This window comes from Sebastes fasciatus, chromosome 11, assembly GCF_043250625.1.
Source record: "Sebastes fasciatus isolate fSebFas1 chromosome 11, fSebFas1.pri, whole genome shotgun sequence".
Taxonomy (NCBI): domain Eukaryota; kingdom Metazoa; phylum Chordata; class Actinopteri; order Perciformes; family Sebastidae; genus Sebastes; species Sebastes fasciatus.
The window spans coordinates 12577568-12598561 of record NC_133805.1 but is presented as its reverse complement, the minus strand read 5'-3'; the positions used below and the strand labels follow the sequence as shown (position 1 = coordinate 12598561).

General features: G+C 39.0%; 2 protein-coding genes across 3 annotated transcripts; one reads left to right on the top strand and one right to left on the bottom strand.

The window, feature by feature from the left end:
* Positions 1-417: 417 nt before the first annotated feature.
* On the bottom strand, positions 418-12967 carry gk5 (glycerol kinase 5). Its single transcript, XM_074650731.1, has 17 exons — positions 12829-12967; positions 11618-11988; positions 10539-10632; positions 9351-9426; positions 9098-9191; positions 8767-8898; positions 8490-8565; positions 8132-8193; positions 7972-8045; positions 7486-7546; positions 6431-6557; positions 6241-6345; positions 5945-6039; positions 5384-5487; positions 4788-4847; positions 4362-4495; positions 418-3650 (listed from the first exon to the last, which is right to left on the bottom strand). The coding sequence occupies exons 2-17, from the start codon at positions 11744-11746 to the stop codon at positions 3478-3480; spliced, it is 1596 nt and encodes a 531-aa protein (XP_074506832.1). The 5' UTR covers positions 11747-11988; positions 12829-12967; the 3' UTR covers positions 418-3477.
* A 2-nt stretch (positions 12968-12969) lies between these two features.
* On the top strand, positions 12970-20105 carry LOC141776890 (nucleolin-like). 2 transcript variants are annotated; one of them, XM_074650730.1, is made up of 16 exons: positions 12970-13116; positions 14046-14121; positions 14219-14302; positions 14376-14513; positions 14892-14996; positions 15644-15778; positions 16174-16245; positions 16331-16454; positions 16616-16773; positions 16987-17113; positions 17284-17417; positions 17574-17697; positions 17789-17922; positions 18452-18575; positions 18692-18921; positions 19761-20105. In XM_074650730.1, exons 1-16 carry the CDS (start codon positions 13102-13104, stop codon positions 19820-19822), a joined length of 1842 nt encoding a protein of 613 aa, XP_074506831.1. In that variant the 5' UTR covers positions 12970-13101; the 3' UTR covers positions 19823-20105. The 2 variants fall into 2 exon arrangements, with proteins under 2 accessions (XP_074506831.1, XP_074506830.1); XM_074650729.1 differs by having other exon boundaries at positions 14889-14996.
* The last annotated feature ends 889 nt before the right edge of the window (positions 20106-20994 follow it).

Genomic DNA, 20994 nt, shown 5'->3' with positions numbered 1-20994 from the left:
AGTTTTCCACAGTGCAGTTATGGACCTATAAGTGATATATTTGCCATCTTACAGGGTCATACGGTGATCCTTTTAAATGTGTCATACCGTATCGTAAAAGGATGATCCCAGTCACTTCCACACAGTAAGGCATACAGCTTATTAATTAATCATCCGAGTACCGATCCGACACCCAAAGCCCAAAGGTATTGGCCCGAAATACACACACATGCACAAACGGGACCTACATGCATTAATGGACAGATGTCAGAGTTTGGGCTTGGTGTCTTGCTCAACCGCAACACCATGGCAGTGCCCAAGAGGCAAACTGGCATCTCTCCAGCTACCATTGACACTCAGTACTTTGTCCATATTTCCCAGCAGCTCGGGGACAACATGTTGACATTCAAGAACTGAATAAAGTACAAGAGTCAGAAATGGTAATTTCAATCTGAGGTGGTCTTTATGTATTATGCATAATGTCACTTTGCATAACAAACCTTTAAAAGAAAAAGAAAAATTCTACAGTTTTGGAAAAACATTTAACAGCCAGCGAGTAGACTACATCTAGAATCAGATTCACAGTTTCTTAGTCATTTGTTAGAATTCTTTTATCACAACATGATTGGAATTTGTAACTTCAGTCATCAGAGTTCATCAGGTCACCTAAGAGACTTGAGTCAAAACATTATCATATGACATCGACATGGCTGCACAATTCAACAATAAACACCAACTAATAATGGCTACAAAACATGGATCAACAAGAAATACATACTTCAGTTCATATTTATATCCCTGATTAGCTTGTTCCTAAACAACACAACGTGCTCCATAGTAAGATTTGAGATTTATGAGCGGACATAAAATGTATGACAGCTACTACAGCAAAGCTACATGTTCCAATCCCCACGTATACCCTCATAGTCAACTTTAACAAACCTTTCTAATTCATTTCCAGTGGAGATGTGAGTTGCATCCAAGAGGTGAGAAGCATTTCTGACAACAAGGTGCTGAAATCCTAAAATCCAGTAGGATTCCCTCACACAGAGCAAAGCATATACTATTAGTTTTAGGTCTGTCAAAGTTAACGTGATAATAACGTAAATTCATTTTAACGCCACTAATTCCTTTAACGCAATCGATCTTCCGGAGGCTGAACCGGGCTCAGTTTTAAACCTAAGGAATCAATTGGTACCAACCATGTCATGCTAGTTTGTCGCGAAGGAGGTTAAATAACGCTCCAAACTTGCACTAAATTTTGGTGATGAAAAACTGTCATGGCCATTTTCAAAAGGGGTCCTTTGATCTCCGACCTCAAGATATGTGAATGAAAATGGGTTCTATGGGTACCCACGAGTCTCCCCTTTACAGACAGGCCCAATTTATGATAATCACATGCAGTTTGGAGCAAGTCATAGTCAAGTCAGCACACTGACACACTGACAGCTGTTGTTGCCTGTTTTTTATGCTAAATGCAGTACCTGTGAGGGTTTCTGGACAATATGTGTCATTGTTTTGTGTTGTTAATTGATTTCCGATAATAAATATATACATTCATTTGCATAAAGCAAGCATATTTGCCCTCTCCCTTAATAAGAGTGTAAAATACTTGACAAATATCCCTTCAAGGTACATTTTGAACAGATAAAAAATCACGATTAATCATGGACAGTCTCGATTGACAGCCCTAGTTAGTTTTTGTTCTAGTCACATTTAAACATAATCATCATCTCATCTAATAATTGTATTTAGCTGGAAGATACATGTGTTAAGTCTGCAGCTTGAGTTAATGATTACAAAAATTATTTCTCTAGAAGACTAATATTTCCTTGAAAGGACAAAGAGGAAATACTGTTAAATCCAGAAGAAACAGGCATGTTCATAAGGCAAATACTACACTGTGCTTGTTGAATGTTCTTCCTATTTAGAGCATTTGTTTTCCTCACAGAGGATCATGTACAAGTCTGATATCAATGATTTCAATCCTCATTCTCATGTGGTTGCTATGGCGGTTCATAAATTAAAAAGATGTAAAGCCAGTCATTAGCGCCCCCATGTGGGAAGAAATGTACAAATGTTATCCCAGATGGATACCATACTGTAATATGAGGAGGCACCAGTGGCTTTGAGGTGTGGAATGAATAAAGGATGAGGTTGCTATAGCGTGTGAAGAAATCCACTTCTGCATGTGGACAACAATTCAAGGCTGTGAAGCTGGCTGACGGCGCTCTGGCCTGGATCAGATCCTTACTGGACCTTTCCCACAATCCTGCTTTCAACCGTAGTTATCAGTGCTTTATCATTATGTCAAAGAGTACGACCTTCAGCTCTCTAGGGGTGTAACGATACATCGATCTGGATCAATATATCAATTTAGTGAACAACAATCCAACATCACCGATGCAAAATATATTGAAATTCACATGGCGCATCTGTTTCACCATTTCCGTCCAAGCGCACCTCCTTCCTATAGAGCCCAGTAATAGAGTGCGACAGGAATGAGTCCTAAAACCCGGAAATGAGTTAGCATTTTTCTACTTCTGGTTCCTTCGTCTCAAAGCAATGTTTTTTTTTATGTGTTGTTAGTGAGATGCCTGAAATAGTCTGTGGTTAACACGGGCTGATTAGATTTTAACGTTGTGTTCTACGACATAAAATACATCAGAAAATATCGAGAATTTTGAAGCTTTTATGTGTCTTAAAAGAGGCGGTTGCTAAGAAGTGGCTAAATGAGACTACTAAACGCCATCACGCCGAACATTAGTCCGCCTTTAGCGTAGTGGTGGTGACGTGAGGTCGTGGTGTAGTTGGTTTATAGCCTAACGTTAGCTTTTCACTTCTGGTGAATGCATTTACAAAAATCATAGAAATGGTGTTCATTTGTGGAGATTATTTTACGGAACAAAGCGTGTAAATATCAAAAATGTTTGTTTGGAACTGAGCTTATTTTCTGCAATAATCCAAAATCCAACGGAGAAATCCCATTGGCTTTTTGTAAAGGGAACCAGTGATGCTGACTTCCTGGTTGGCATATAAAATACGTCATCCCTGCAGCACTCTGTAAAATTGTCAAATCATTTTTTAGTTGCTTGTTGTGAGTTGATAGATATAAATGTAACTGATTGTGTTAAATGGGCACATCATATTGTCTCATGTAGATTGAAGGCCCCTGAATTGAATCGAATCTATCGAAAATATCGTATCGTTGTCCAAAGAATCAATGTATTGTATCATTGTATCGTGATGAAACTTGTGATTTACACCCCAAAGACTAAGTGGCTGCTGTTAAAGGTTGCGCAGCACACTGAGTCACCATCACCAATCATTTACGTATCATTTCTTTGTATCATTTCCAAAGACACAGCTGATGGTTGTCATATCTTGAAACAGTCATTTTGTTGGAAAAGATCCATCTGCTTTCACCTAGACTAAAAACTGGTATCTCTATCTTCCTCTGTGGTCAGACCCTGGATCTCCCTGCGTGTGCATCCGGCGTCAAGGCTTGTTGTACCAATTCATGGAGCGTCGGAGCGCTCTCTCCCAGCTCTGGAGGACGGGGATGTACTCCCGACTCGGGCTACAAGCGCCGCCCTTGGATGCTCGCCGGGGCAAGAACGCCTCGTCGCTGCTCTGCAGCTTCTTCAGCTCTTCCCTGGTCCTCCAGAAGCCTGCAGTGACCGTGGAGGACAGAGGTAAACAACGTTAACACAAACCTTTTTAAAAATGAACCATGTATAACACAGGAAGTCCTATACAATCAGAATGTGGCTCTGTGAGTGATACATGAGTCTACGCCTTCAAACAAACCACTAATCACTGGCTGAAAGTGGTGCAGATTCTCCCAACACTATTGTCTACTGATCCACAGAGAACTAATGTTTCTCACATGATTCACATTATTATTATTCAGTCACCAGCACCACCTGCTTCTGGCCCGTTATAAAACAACAAGAACAAATCCATCTTCTGTGTTTGATTTGATTAAGCACTGACTAATGTATAACAATCTAATTACATAATGTGAATAATTAAATGGAAAAAAAAAAACGGGTTACATAACAAAGAGCAGCATTTCATTTGGCTCCTTCTGCCAGTGCCGGGGATAAAAATAGGACTTTTGATCAGAACTTTTCAAATGCAACTCGCTGTCATGACAAAGTCTTGCGATATTTTTAGAGACAAACAAAAGAGCCATATTGAAAGTAAAGAGTAACATTGAAGTGTCTAACTGCCTGACAGAGCTGCTCTCTCTTCTTCTTTGTGCTGAGCAGCCTCTTTAAGACATTCAGCTTCACACTGCTGGCTGTTATAACAGATCTGCAAAAGTGTTTCAAATTTGAAAGCATGTCCATGTCGTGTGTGAGTTAGTGTCTGCGTACCAATTCCAAGTCCAGCAACAAAAGCGGCACCTAGACACGACATTTCGTAATGTTGGCGTCTGGATACCTTCTTGCCAAACAGGTCTGCAGTCAGCTGCATGACGAAGTCGTTGGAGGAAACACCGCCATCCATCCTGAGACGGAAAGAAAGATAGATAGTGCACTCAATTACGCTGCAACAGTAGCAGAGAAATATACACCCGTAATGCATTGCCAATAAAAGCTGAACTGCATTAGTAGAGGCACGGTAACACACAAGAGTCCACTCTGTTACGCCCAGTTTGCTGGCTGAAATCCAAAATCCTACAATCAGATATTGCGCTGTAAGCTGGGATATCTGAGGGTTGTGAGAGCCAAATGTCTATGTTGAGTCCATGTGCAGAGGGCTTACATTACTACAATCAGATAGGATGAGGAAAACTGCACCTGATCTTTGTGATGGGAATCTGAGTTTCTCTCAGCATCGTCTCATAGAGCTGCTTGTTCCTGCAAAGAATAAGACAAGTACAAGGAGACAATATCAGTTAACATGAATGAGAAAAAAGGTCAAACAGAAACGATCTCTTCAAAATAGAGATCGACCGATTAATGGGTTTGGCCGAAACTGGGCTCCGATAGTGGCCGATGGCTGCACAGCCGCCACCAGTCACGCGAGGACCTACATCAGCGTTTTGCATGGAGGCTCCATACACAAAGTTAAAGTAGAGGGGGAGAAAATAAGTTCTCTCTCAAATATATAACTCAACACTAACAGCTCTTTGTTCCAGATACAAGACAGGCAGACGGGGAGGATAAGAAATCATTCACTGTTATTTTAACTTGGTTACCAATGTGGCGTTCTCTCTTCCAAATAATCCAGCCACGTAACCACCCATTCATGAAATGAAATAGCACGGTTAAGGATCCTCCTAACCCCGAGATTATGCACTGACATTTATGGTTTGTAATTTACAACATAACAGGACACGCAACAGAAGTAATCCTGGCCCCTATCGGTCGACCTCTAATTCAAAATGACTCACCTGAAGGCGACGGACTCCAGAATGGCTCGGACTAGATGACTTTTGGTGGTAGAAGGTTTGAGGCCCATGAGGGAGGCACAAGCTTTGGGATCATTTAGAGGGGCCTTTGGATGAATAAAATATATACACAAAAGGGTCAAATGTCTATAAATGAAAAACAGATTGGGTAAAAAACTAAGGTAAAAGAATGTATGAAATGGACCTCATGTCTTTTGCATTAAAGTGAAACTCAACAGCATCTCTCAGCAAGAGTGCAGGTATACTGTTTTACATGGTTACTGTATGTAGCTCTTGATTATACAGCCATTAGTAAACATTAGATTTTGTAATCACATGCAGATAAACTATGAACATCCAGGACAGACACTTACAAAAGGCCAGTTCACAATGGAGGGCAGAGAAAAAAAAAGAGACACACAACCATGTTACACAGAGACAAAATAAAAAAACAAAAAAGTAAATCCATTGGTTAAATGAGCTAGAGTGAATACACGTATTGTTTTGCTTTGGGTGAATGGTTTTGTACACATCTGTATGACATGCACACTGTACTCATCGTACCTGCAGGCCACTGAAGGAAGGAACGAAACACACTCCGTCTGAGTCGCTGACGCTGTAAGCCATGTTGCTTGTCTCCTGGACGTCAGAGAACAGCTCTGCAACAGACACAGGTACAGGTTCGCTAATGTTTTCAGTGTAAAGACGATTATCTCTTAAAAATGGATACCTTTAAATGATTCCAGCATTGTGTTTTTGATATATCCTCATAAAACCATTCAACTACCAGACAAAATTTCTTGCAAATAAGATGAAAAAGAAATAATCGTCAGAGCTATCGTACACTACTCGTCACTCACCCAGCTCCTGTGCCCATCTGATGGCAGTGCCTGTGTCTGCTGCGTTGCCCTCCGCCAGATAAACCACCTCTGAGCCAATCTTCCATCCCACCAGAGGATACAGACCTACAGAGAAGACGCACTGGCTTGTAATGTGTGACCGTATGGAAAAAAATCTGGACGGGATAATCTTGCGTGTATTTTGCTTTACCTGCTACGGACGTATGCGGTTTGCTGCCGGTGTTGATGTCCATGAAGGTGCCCGTTCCCATGGTGATCTTGACATCACCAATGTCAAAGCAGCACTCTCCAAACATGGCCGCCTGCTGGTCCGCCATCTATGTCAGAGAGGGACAGAGGAAGTCATTTGTATGTTGTGAAAACCCTAAACAGGTTTACTGTGCGTTCCAATACCAATACTACCATACTATTTAGTATGCCAGAAAAATAATTAGTATGTCCCAATACTTAGATTGTCAAATGCAGCATGCCAAAAATGCCAGGATGTCCTCGACTAAAGAAATTCTTAGTCGACTAACACTCGTCGTCCACTAATCGATTAGTTGATTTAATCGACAGATCTGTAAAACTGAATTTCTCCACGAAAGCACCACTTTAAATGTTGTGTTTACCAGAGATGTGCCCATAAGTTTTTTAGAAATAAGTCATTCAGCATAAAGATAGCTTAAAAAACGACTACTCAAATTAAGAAATCTTAGTCGGCTAAGACCAAAACGACCGATTAGTCGACTAATCGACTACGAGGAGGGCGGCCCTAAAAAATACCAGGATGTCCTACAACATCCGGTCACATTTTGCAGTATGCAAGCCAGCATGTTTCTCTGGCTATTTTGACCCACAATCCTCTGCACAGCAAAGAGGGTCAAAGTTCAAGGTGCAATGTTATGGCAAAACTGTATGTCCACATTGTATGCATACTGCATGCAACAGTATGTACTTTATAAGGGCAGCTGCAGTACGTAGAATACTAAAAGTAAAAAGAAAAAGAGGAAGACCTTGTGTCACATGAACTTTCAAAACTTTCAAAGTGGGGCAAGTCTACTTTCTGTCATGCTATCCTCTTGTCACATTCGTTGCAGATGATTAACTAAATGACTCTCCTTAATTTCCTTTTTACAACATAATGGCGGTGAGGTCGTCTCAGACACGCTGGCATAAATGGAATCAAAAGGTTGCAATCAAAGCTTTTAAATCGTAATCACGCAGATAACAGAGCGTGTGACGCCTCAGACATCGACAACTCACCACCGACATGATGGGAATGGGGACTCCGAAGATGGACGAGTCTGTGGAACCAAAGTCATGGCTGGTGCATCATGAGGGAGAGACCAGAGACAATGCATCATCTCACACTCTTCATGAATAACATGTCACACCCAGAGCTGATCATAATGAGTGAGTGGACATTTTCAGTAAATGGATTTTTTTTTTTTTTTTTTACATTATGTTTGCTCTGATGCCGACAGAAATCAATCAGACATTTTCAAAGCGGTTTAAAAAGCAACTCTTGAGACCGATGTTTCATATAATGTGACTGAATCGTGAGTTTTATATCTGCTTAAGTAATTTATTTTTGCTTGTGTGACCGCTTAATGCAAAGCATTATGTATTTGGGACCCTTTGGGTGCATGTAGAGTTGTGAGCAGTTCAACTGAAGAAGGATTTAAAGATTTTACTGGCTAAGACGTGATTCATGTGTTAGATGGAGTTCGAAGGAAATGGTTGACTCACCCTGTGTTTTCTACTTTGGGGAAAATAGAGAGAGGCAGAGAAACAATAAAGCTGAGCAAGCGGCTCCAGCACATCTGTGAAAAAAAAGTCACATTACAGTGATATGAAAAAAAACTCACACACCAAAAAAAACAGTAAATAAACAGGACGTACGCCAGACCTGATAGGAGTCGAAAATTCCCGTTGAACTGGCATTAGAGTAGTCTGTGGCGTGGACCTGCCCTAAAACAGATTCAGTGACACAAATGAATATAATCACAAAGTCCATTTCCAAAAAGTAAAAAAAAAAAACTTGTCTGAGCTCCCAGTTGTTTTTGCAACTCCTCCTCTCCCACAGGAGTTAGCTGAAACATTTCAGCAATTCAGTGATGCAATAGGATTGGAAACACAAAGAACATTCTGTGTAAGGCTTAAAATCCTGTTGGATAATCTGACGGGAGTGAAATGTAATATATTGCCGTACTGTTCTGATTAAAAATTCACATTGAGCTTCACGTAAAGAAAAATGCCACACCCACCTTTCGTGAGTTTGAACAGCAGCCAGGTGTCTATTGTTCCAAAGCAGCAGTTGCCTTCAGCTACTGCTTGACGAACCTGGAAGAAGAAGAAAGATGAGGAGGAGAAATAAACAAGTGAGAAATGTGTTGATAACATAATACGGCCTCTCCCTGTTTGCTGTGATTATAGGCTTTGGTTTAACCCTTTGACCCCCACAGCCCGGGAGGCCTGCTCTAGGTTTGATTTTAACTGGTTTAAGTGTCAGCCTATACAGTACACACACACACACACACACACCTGCTTGTAGTGTGTTAGGACCCAGGCGAGGCGTAAGGTGACATGTTGAGTGGAGAAGACAATAAGACTTGCTGCAAGCGACCGCTTCTGCCTGGTCAGGAAGTAGACCACGCTCATCACGCCATGGATTGCCTACAGTTGTCGGAAAAAACAATCAAAGTCACACAGTATGAAGGGACATGATATTCAGCACTGATCCTACGGTTGCTCTGTGTCAAAACCTTTTTTTTTTACCAAGGCTGCATTCAAATAATTTAGAAGTTCTAGTATTTCATATCTCATCTCTTAACTTCCAACAGTAAAAGTAGATGACAAGCAGTCAGAGACTCACTTTCAATGTGCAGGAGCTGTTCCAGGTTTGCACCAGGTCTGCAGCCCTCTGATCCTGCCAGCTGATGAAGTTATGGAAAGGAACCCCAGTTTCCCTGTCGACGTGAAAGAGAGGAAGTGAAATTAACCTGGGATGGAGCCAGGATGGAAACTTTACGAAGACAAATTTAAACAGGTACAACGGTTTCCCGTCTACAGCGTTATACTGTATGTGCTTTTTTTGGAAGTCATTTAATTAATTATATTCATTTTACCTGTCCCATGTTGTGAAGGTGCCACGCTGGGTGGAGATGCCCAGGGCGTCTATCTGATGCATTTGCACTCCTGCATCTATATAATGAGTTCAGCAGCACATGCACACACACATCATTAAACCGGTTATGCTGAGAAGCAGGAAGAGAGTTTTGAAATCATTGTAAGGACAGAGACAAAGGTCACATGTTAATCAACGTGATGTTCTGGGTTTAATAAGTTTCTTAACAAAGCAAGGACAGAGTTGAACAGACTTTCAATGGGGATACAATCACTTCAGTCTTGTCAACTGTTTGTATGCAGGGAATAGTTTTTTCTATATCAGGATACCAAAGTGTTTCTAATGTCAATATAATCTAATAAAACAACAGCACAGGATGCAGCCTCGAAAATAAACACTGCCTTAAATCGACACCTTTCTGATGCGATTATTAAGTGTGTTATTCACTGCAGTGCTGCTTATTGGATTGCACTGAACAGTAGTCAGGTGTACCTAAAGATCTGGCATCTCAGTCCATGTTTGTCTGTCTTTAGCCAGTAAAGGTCTTTTAATATAAAAGCATAAAAGCATAAAAGTGCACTTTTCTCAGTATTACACAGTTTTTGACCTGTTACCCAGATGTCAGAAGTATTACAACACTTTAAGTCAGTGCTTCCCAATCTGGGGTCACGATCCACACAAGTGATTGTGAGATTAATGTAAGGGGTTGCGAGCAAGTTACTAGGGTAGGGAATAAGATGAAAAACTAAATTCTGCTACACAAAATTTTGTTTGATTTTTGAACTTCGATTTTCCTGAAATACTGTAAACTTTAACGTCTTCAGGCCTCTAAAACTAAATCCTTCTTCAGTTGAACTGCTCACAACTCTACATGCACCCTGTGACAAGGGGTCCCATATACATAATGCTTTGTATTAAGCGGTCACAGGCAACAAAAAAAGTTAAGTCTTAAGTGAATATAAAACTCATGTTTCAGTCACATCATTTGAAAGTTCTTTGAAAATGATTGATTTGCATAAGAGTTAACATAAATTAAAAAGAAAATAATACATTCACTGAAAATTCACTCATTTCTCATAGTTTCACTTTGAAAATAAAAAAGGGTTTATGCCTATTAACATGTAAAATGAATCACATCTGGTCTAATTCCTTGGAATAGTTGCAGCAACAGGAAATGGTGCAACTGTACCTTGCACTGCTCCCTTGACCACAGAGATAAACCCTTCCCATATTGCATCTGGGTCCATCTCCACATGTCCTACCTCTGGATACAAGGCGACAACCTGGATAACCAGAATAAAGATCAGCTTCAAAATAATGTAGTTTGTGTACATGAGAATGATGCAAGTGATGCAAGCTATAAGGGTTTGGCTAATCGAGGCCTCTCCTCATACTGTACCTTTTCAACCAGAGGACATTGACTGATTTTCAGACATTGAAAAGACTATTTTATAAGTATAAATTATTTTTGGCGTAAGATTTACACAGAATTAGTTACTATATTTGGTACAAACATAGTTTTTAAGTGGGACGAACTCCTGTTTGGTCTTCTACTTTCAACATCTACAAATATTAAAAGAAAATACTTGTTTGGAATATTGAGTGTAGCTGCTAGAAAAGCAACAACTAAGAAATGGCTTAAACCAGATTACCCCATCATTGGAGAACTGGTATGATGTAATTTATGAATGTTTGCAATGGAAAGAAATACTGTCACTTTCATGAGGCTTCAAGGAACTAAATTTGAGGAAATTTGGAAGGAGTGGAAAAAGTATATTTCCCCATAACGCCCTTCTTTTGTTTAATTTTTCTAAATGTAATTTTTATTATTATTATTAAAATGTATTTTATATTATTTCACATGAAAAGCACCCCATGTCTATATGTGTGTTCTATAATTTCATTCTTTTGTATGCTTGTGTGCTGATGTGTATATCTGTGCATATGTAACTATATGAATATGTATATGCTTGTTTCTTTATTTTCCCATTATATTGTTTTTTATTTAATTATTTGTGTTTCAGTGTATTCTGTTGTACATTATGTGAATTTCCTTGGAAAACACTTTGTGCTTGAAAAGTGCTCTACAAATAAACTTATTATATTATTATTATTATTATTATTATTATTTCATTGTAAAAAGTGGGAAAAGTTGGTTCACTTCATATTTGTATCTAGTTAAGTATGTTTATGTAAATGTCTGAGTAAAACCAAATAAAGGAGAACAAATGAGAGTGACGCAAGTGGGTGGTGTAAGATGAATAATACCTTGGTGGTGCATGATCCTCGGATGTTTGCCTCCTTGTCATAAACGTGACATCTGATCGAGGTTGTCCCCACATCAACCGACAAAATGAAGCTGTCCTTCTTGAAACCGTTCCTCTTGTGACTCCCCATTGTAGAAACACGTTGTCCTTACTACCCATCAAATGAGTCACCACATCCTCCAGTGGTCAGCTCATACTGGTCTTGTTTAGAGCCTCCTGAAGGGGCGGCCTGACCCGATATCTTATCTGAACCTGACCCGGGTGAGGAGGTGTCGTGTCGAGGCTGTAACTCGACCTTCGGACTGCGGATTCTTCGAAGTCCAGTTCAACCTGTTTGAACCACGTTTCCAGTTTCAATTTCTGTATTGTGATCTGCAAAAACAAGCACAGAGAAGCCAGAGTTCTTACCAGACTCCCTTCATTAAACACGTGTAAAAAGCAGAGAGTAACGAAAGTAAAAGAGGGAGAATCTGAGACTTAAAATAGTGCTAATTTGTCATATATTGAGCTAAAATAGATAATCTAAAAAAGCCGAACACATGTTGAGTCGTAATACATTCATAATACACACTGTGAAAAACACAACGAGGTTCAGTTATTCTGCAAGACGAAGTAATATTAAAAATCTGTTTATATACCATGGAGTCTGGTGGAGAGCTGATTTAACCTACAGTGGGTGTCCACTTGAGCTGTCAGAAAAATGAAATTTGAGCGGTAAATTAATCCCAAAAAACACTCCCAAGATATCCTCTCTTACCATAATCCACCTGCTGTATTGTGATCTGCAAAAAAAAACTATGACGGAGAAGCCAGTGTTGACAAATCTTATATCCCAGACTCCCTTCATTAAACACGTGTAATAGGAGAGAGTAACGCATGTACAAAAAGGAGAATCTGACACTTAAATAGTGCTAATTTGTCATATATTGGGCTAAAATAGATAATCTAAAAGCGCCGAATACATGTTTAGTCGATATACATCCATAATACACACTTTGAAAAACACGATGAGGTTCAGTTATTCTGTGAGACGAAGTAATATTAAAAATCAGCTTATATACCATGGAGTCTGTTGGAGAGCTGAATGAAGTGGGTGATCACCATTAAGCACATTGGCTACTAAGCTAGCTGTCAGAACATGACATTTGAGCGGTAAATTACTCCCAAAGATATACTCTCTTAACATAATTCACCTGCTACCCCAATATTTACCATATATGTGCTCATAGCAGTGAAGTCCAGACAATGATTATCACTCTTTTAGGAGGATAGATTCCAGAGACTCGTTGTTGTTGTTTGATGAATCGCATAAAGCTGAGAGACCCCTGCGAGCACCCGTAGTTACTACAGGACGCGCATGCGCAGTGTGTAGCTTAAAAATCGTGCTGCATCACATGTGGATGTTTTTAGTTTGAACACACGTGTGTTTTTACCTTACCGGCTACGACTACCAGCCTGTAATCGTGTGGTGTTCTAACACCAAATATGGCAAAGACAGAAGTAAGATTTACTTTACATTCATGTTATACCAGGCTCCCACGTGCACTAAGTGGATTGTTTTAACTAACTAACAGTTGCTAAGTGTTGTTAGCTGCAAACTGTTAGCTAACAGTTGGTTAGCAGGTGATCATCATGAGTTCTACCTATAAGTGGTTAATTTACACCTGGTGTAAGCCTGTCAGCTCATTTTAAGTCGGTACTTCATGGTCATGTTATTCCATCTAACTCTCAAATAGGGCTGATTTGGTGTGATTTTGATCGATTAGTTGGTTGACGGAAGTTATTTGACATCAATTTTGATAAGCAATTAAAAGTTTCATTTAACGTTAGTTATCACGGGATAATAACAAACTTTAACTGGTTCAAGCCTCTCAAATAGGAGGACTTACTGCTTGTATTAACAGTGTAATTTTAATATTTTTGTAGTTTGGACTGCATATGGACATATTCCCTTACTTTAAGGGATTATGTTCAAGATTCACTTTGTCATTTCACTGATTATTTGCATACACAGAACAAAACGAAATATTATTTCTCCAAGCTCCCGTCAGTGCATTAAAAATGATAGAATAAATAAGTATTAAAATTAAACAATACCTAAAAATAACAATAAAAAAATAAATGAGTAAACGTTTCAGACACAATTTCACCCAATTCGCAGTCGTGTTTAACAGCAGAGAAAAGTGCATTTATGTCCATAGTAAAGTGCTGTTTGCAGTACTGTTCCGAAAATTGTCTTTGACAGGTGACTAGCTTTAAAAACTGTTTCTGTGTTACTGCTGGGGGGTTGGATGTGAGTGTGTGTGGGGAGGGGACACAGTCCCCTGATAAATATTTAAAAAATAATTGACAAATTAATCAATATTGTAAATCATTTTTAGTTGCAGCCTTGCTCACACAGGGTCATAATTTAATGTGTCTTTTTTCAGGCTACAAGACGTAGTAAAAGACAAAGCAAAGTTGTCACCAGTGAAGTTGTAGAAGAAGAGGACAACGTTAAAACTGGCAAGTCTTTTAAACAAGTGGAAAATTACAATAAACATGACGTGTTTGGACTTAATAATGACAATAACATTAAATTGTTCAATATGATTTTGTTCAGAAGGACAGACTGAGACTGTGTCTCCAAGTGAACCAATAGTGGGAACATCAGAGGATGCTCCGAAGGAGGACCAAGATGAACAAGGTACAGCAAACACATCACACATGATGTCTGATTGATATTCTGAGCCGTGCCAGTAACAAAGCTGCATCTTTAGATTCTCAGATGGACCCTGTCATTGAAGTAAAAGGAAGTACGACAACTGTGACTGTATCATGGGATGACAAGAACAAGGAAGGAGAAGTTGATGATGCAGAGAAGAGAACTGATGCAAGTGATCAGATGATGGATAGTGGTAAGGATGTTTACAAGAATTAAAAGTGACTATTTTTTTTCCAGAAAAGGAATATTTGTCCTCCACTGAAACATTCATCATTAATGTTGCAGGCGTAATGTTAGTCTTCATGTTTTGAATCTTAAAGATGCTATGAGTTTTGTAAATAATAGTTAATCAAATATGTTTCTTGTCATTTAAGTTGAAGGTATTGTGTTTAAATATGTGTGTAGATACCAAAAGCGGTAACCCATTGCTCAGTTTTAAAGTGATACTCCACCTAAAAATCTATCTCATGTGAGAAACACACACCTTCTTTGGGCTTGAATGGAGGCTGCAAAAAAAACGTTACTGGTTTTCAGTCTTTAAATCTAATTGTGACTGTTTTTTTGCCAGAAGAACCGACTCAGATCATCTCCTCAGCTGATGCAGTCGGCTCCACAGAGGACGCTCCCAGTGAGAGTGCAGAGACAAAGAAGGAGCTAGAGATGCAAGAATCTGGAGGTACTGCAAATACAACACCACACAAATGTCATCACACGAATCAGAGTGAAATTGATACTTTTGGATGTTTTCTATTTAGTCTGGTTCGGTTTCATGGTGCAAAATTAAAGCGGACGAAATCAAAAAAATACGTCTGCTGTGGGGCGTGATGAAGGTGGCAGGGCCAACGTTTTTTCACTTTGACTCAAATCCCTTCTCTAGTTTATCCTGAATGACGTTTTAAACATCCCTGTTTTTGTGGACTTTATTTATCTTATTCTCTATGTTCTCTTTGGCCCAGATGTCAAGCAAACATCAGACTTCGGCAGAAGTCCAAGTCAGTCCTCTCCCACTCATGTTTACCTGTGTCTATCTCAACAAATGCCTGCGCAGGCAGCCCGTAATCCTCTGCATTTTGGTGCACTTCCTGTAATTAGGTCAGATTATTTTCTCCTCACTGCAATCGAACTGCTCTAGGGTTCGCTTGGAAGCGGTCTGACACCGCCTCTTGCAAGCAGTCTCAGACCGGTTGTTTTGGTCTGCACCAGAGTACGATTACTGCGTTCACAGCTGCCCAAACGAAATGCACCAGAGTTCAATTAAAACTGACTAAATGTTGGCCCTTAGTGAAATTCTGAGCGGTACCAGTAACTGCACTTCCTCTTTAGAATCTCCGATGGAGACTGTCGCTGGAAGTACAGCCACAGTAACTGAAACCCTGGAGAAGAACGATGAGGGAGAGAGCGGTGATGTTAAAAAGGAAACCAACGGAGGCGAACAAAAGATTGTTGAAAAGAAACCAGGTAAGGATGTTTCCAAGAGTTAGTACATGATAAAACAACCTTAACAAACTGTGAAATTAATAAAAGCTTTCACCTCTTCTATAATTTGTTGAAACTTCATCTGAATTGCTTGTAAACAACATTTTGACTTAAAGAAAACTGATAAAAAAAAACACAGATTTGCCTCACTGTAAATGTTACTGTAAACATTTTCTGTAATATGTGAGGCAGTATTTACTTGATCTTTGTTTCAGAGACAAAGATCAATGTGGTAGATTACTTATATGTTGAAGTTATAAAAATAAGTACAGTATAAATGACCAAAACAATGAGGAGAGACATGACATCCTGCACAGTTTGCTATTTGTACTCACTTTAGTTATGATACAGTTCTAATATCTTTTATTTGGTTGCAGTGAAAGGGAAACGGAAGGCGCCCTCTACTGTTGAGACCCCCCCGTCAAAGAAAACTAAGCTCATCAACGATGGTATGAACTCACAATAAGACGCTTTGTTCTGTAAGGTGTTTCATATTCTTGCCCTCACACATTTCACCGTCTTATTTTGCTGCAGGATTTTGTCTTTATGTTGGCAACCTGAACAACTCCAAAACATTTGATGAAGTCAAGGATTCATTGGCAAATTACTTCATGGCACAAAGTCTCCTGGTTCAAAACATCCGATTAGACCGGTCCAAGTGAGTATTACCGTTTAACTTCCATTTTTACTGTCAGGTCCCTTTGGGCAGGAAACCTAGTAGGTGCATTAGATGTTGCTTGTCTCATCCACTTAGAAGTAATATTGCTGCTACTTAAAACACAAAATGTATTATTAAATATTAATGTTTTGCTGTTGTAGAAAACATGCATATGTAGATGTGGCCTCAGAGATGGACCTGACCAAAGGCTTGACGTTAAATGGAGAAATGATGCATGATAAGCCACTGAAGATCGCCAAAGCAAAGGTCAAAAGTGAGGTCAAGGTGAAGGTGAAAGATCCAGTGGAAGACAAAAAAGGTAACTCAACTAAATATAATTGTTTTATTACACATTTATTTAAATTCTATGTTACCTGCCATTTTAGACAGCGGTAATGCTTGAGTGTTTATACCACAAGGGGGCGTTTATTGTTGAGTCTATAAAATTGAGTTTATTCTTTCTTCATTAACTGCTAAAATAATCGATTTATGATGTGAATGTCTGACTTGAGGACTGTCCTGTGTTTGTCAGCCAAAGATGAAAGATGTTTGTTTCTGAAGAACGTCCCGTACGAAGCAACAAAAGAAGACATTCAGAAAATCTTCCCCGAGGCCGTCGGCGTCAGGTTTCCTGGTGGAACTGAAAGCCCGAAGAAAGGGTGAGAGTTTAAAAAACACACATTACGGTTCACTTCCTAAGTATACAATAGTGTACACAAAATGCATTATTGCTTATATTTAGTATGATTATGATTATTTAGAAATAAAAATATGCCTTTATCAGATATTTGTAATTCACACTGAATGAAATTTCCTTATATTTCAACAGCATTGCCTTTGTGGAGTTTAAAAAAAAAGCTTTTGCTAAAAAAGAACTGCAGCGAAAACAAGGAGTCGAGATCCAAGGCCGGATTTTGATTGTCGACTTCGTCGGAGAAACTAACAAAGCTACCAACACAAAAGGTAAATTCCTCGACATTTAGAAATGTACTGTTGATAGCTGACGTGATACTGTAGCTATAAAAATTTTTTTTGTTTTTTTTATCTGAACATCAAACAATTAAATCTGGATTTAGCGATTTACCTATGTTGACAACATATCTCTCTTCTCTCTCACAGCTTCTTCAAATAACACCTTATTTGTGAGCAATTTGCCTTTTGCTATGAAAGAAAAAACCCTCATGAAACACTTTCAGAAAGCCGTTAGTATCAGCGTACCTAAACACCAAGGCCAATCAAGAGGGTACGTACATGTACACTGGCCTTCTCTCCGTTTTTTTTACAATGAAGAAAGTATTTGAATATTCTCAAGACACATCTGTAATCCTCTGCAGGTTTGCATTTGTTGAGTTTGCAGCTGCGGCAGATGCTGAAAAGGCCTTGCAGGCATCCAAAAACAAGATCATCTTCAAAAGGGCGGTCAAAGTACAGTTCTGCAAAATGGGAGCAAAATCAGTGGTGACAAAAGGTACGTGGGGTTGTTCATCGACAAAAATGTAATAAATCCCATTAATGTAATAAAATGTCTGATAATGTAATACTTTAACAATTTTATATACATTGGAATTAAAATGAAAGAATGACTATTACTGTAGGTTAAAGGGAAGACTTTGAGCACTACACAGCCGCAGACTCAAGGACATGCAACAACATCCAGGCAATTGAGTAAAAGTAAAAAAAACAATCTGTTTAAAGGTTCTTTATGTAAGATATTCAGAGCATTAATATCGCAGCAAACAACTATTTACTATGTACAGATATAGAGGAGTAACGTCTACTGAGCAGAGGATGAAGTCACTCTCCCTCTCTGTGTTGTAATCAGAGCTTCTCTTTGCTTTGTTGACATAATCCTGGCCGGCCACGCATGCTTTTTGTGCATGTTTAGCCTAGCCTTGTTATATGGGCGCCCACTCTACCACCTGAGCTACTGGGGCGCAAGTCATGATGAGTAATGAAAATGATGATACCACAATAATGTGTGTTTTCCCCCTCTTTAGTTTCAAAAACACTGATCGTGATGGGCCTCGCCGAGAAGACGACGGCAGAGACTCTTAAAAGTGCGTTTGAAGGGGCTGTCAGAGCGAGAGTCACTGTAGATAGAGAGACAGGAGATCCAAAAGGGTGTGTAGCCTAAAGTTATCCTCTGTTGTTATCATTGTAATTAGTGTTTAATGTTTTTTTCAGTTATTCTGGAAGTCTTCTTTACACAGACTTGTGTTACTTTACATGTTTCTCAGGTTTGGTTTTGTGGACTTTGAGAGTGAAGACAAGTGCAAAGCTGTCAAAGAAGCCATGGAGGACTGTGAGATAGACGGCAACAAAGTGACTGTGGCTTTTGCAAAACCAGAGGGCATAAAAGATCCAGAAAGCCCCGCCAAGCCACCTGTAGCACCCGGTGGACCGCCTGCCGCTCAGGGGGCTGGCAAAGGAGGGCGTAAGGGCAAAAGTGGAAAACGCAAAAGAAGAGGTAACACTGAGTTTATCTGGCGTATCAAAGTCTCATTGTAGTTTTATTCAGAAGAGTTTGACCTGTAGTAAGACTGAATTTCAGTGCAAGTTTCAAGCTGCGCCAATCACCAATTTTTTAAAATTAACAATGGATTAAATGACTACAAGTAATGTGAAAGGGATCACCAGTGGGCAACCTCCGGTTCTGAAAAGTGAAGCCAATGCGAAAGTGCCTTAAACTTGCATTCTTTCTAATAGCCAGCAGGGGGCGACTCCTCTGTTTGCTAAAAGAAGTCTGATTGTATAGAAGTCTATGAGAAAATGACCCTACTTCTCACTTGATTTATTACCTCAGTAAACTTCGTAAACATGAGTTTATGGTCTCAATCACTAGTTTCAAGTCTTCTTCAATACAGCATGATGTTCATTTAGTAAATTATGGTCCCATTTAGAGTCAAATAGACCATAAAGCAGGAGATGCTTTAGGACGTGGCTACCTTGAGATTGACAAGTTGCTACCATGGCGTTGTCCGTGTTTTCATCTTACAACTTTAATCCTTTCACATTGTGTTTTCAGTTCATGAAAATTAATTATAAGTTTTTGGTTGCCTAAAAATGTCGTTCGGTTGTACTTTTCTCCACCCTCTAAAAAAGTGTGGAGGTTATTAATCAATTAAATGCTTTATTACTATTTACATGACTCTAATGGTCCTCCATATTAACTAAGGTGCAGTTAGAATGTAAAAATGTAAAGCTGTAAAGACATATATACAAAGTAGCTGTAACTAAGTATTGTAATGCTGACATTATGATATTATTATTGATGGTTTTATAGTAAAAATAAAACTTTTTTCCCAGGTAAAGGACGTGGAGCTGGCACGCCACAGGATGCTGTTAAGGAAGTGGAAATTAAAGGCTGATTTAGAAGTTAGAATATAGATATTTCTCTCTTTACAAAAACAACAACCTGAAAGCATGTACGAGCTCAAGACTTACGGTTTTGAAAATGTGTACAGTATGTTGTTAGTCTTACCTGAATGTAGGACCTGTGACACCTTGTAATTTCATTTTTTATACTTTAAACCTTTAACTTCATAACTATTATGAAAACATGAAAGAACCCCTAATTTGTTAACACATTATGTAGTTTTATGTGAAATTAAGATTTAATCCTAATGTGAAGATAAATATATTTTAAACCCACACCAGCTGTGTCTTTTGAGTTGTTTTTGTTGTTGTAACATCTGTGACTGTGAACATCTGTGACTATAAAAATAGATATAAAAGAAAAGACAATAATAGGAATAGCAGGTAATATCTCATAGAGTAAAGTACATTGTCCTCGGACTCTCATCGATGATGAATGGTAAAGGGTGATCATAGCAATATATTTTATGTTTTACGTGGCACTAGGCATAATTTGGTTCCACCCTGAACTACAAGATGTTTCTGAATACATTTCAGGGGAGAAATAGGCATTAAAGGTAACAGAATATTGATTAATTGATCAGCGCTGCCTAGTTTGACCGTTTGATCAGAGTTCGCAAGTGATTGACAGCTGCTCAGAGACGGCAGACTCTGATTGGTTGTTTTCCTCCGGTCTGTGAAATCTCTAGGAGCACCGGAGGACACAGAGGCACATGATTTTTTCACATTACCTCTCTCATCCACTACTGTCAGGATATTACGACAGAGTATTAGGGCTACATTGAGGAAAAAAAAGAAAATCTGAGATTTCGAGAAAAAAGTCATAATTTTACGAGAAAAAAGTCGTAAAATTACGAGAATAAAGTCATAACTTTACAGGAAAAAAAGTTGGAATATTACGAGAAAAAAAGTCGTAATATTAGGAAAACATATTACCAGCAAGCAACAAAAACGGGCGAGAGGACAACAGTTTCTTGCACAATCTTTTCAAGGTCCTGATACTGATGATAATGTGGTGCTGATGTACCAAAAGATTAAATATTTCCTTATTTGTGAAACCTAAACTAAAGTATAACTTCACAAGATGCTCCACATTCTTCATTTTCACACGGCTCTATTTCTCCTCTAAAGTAACTCGTAAAACTTATGACTTTATTCTCGTAAT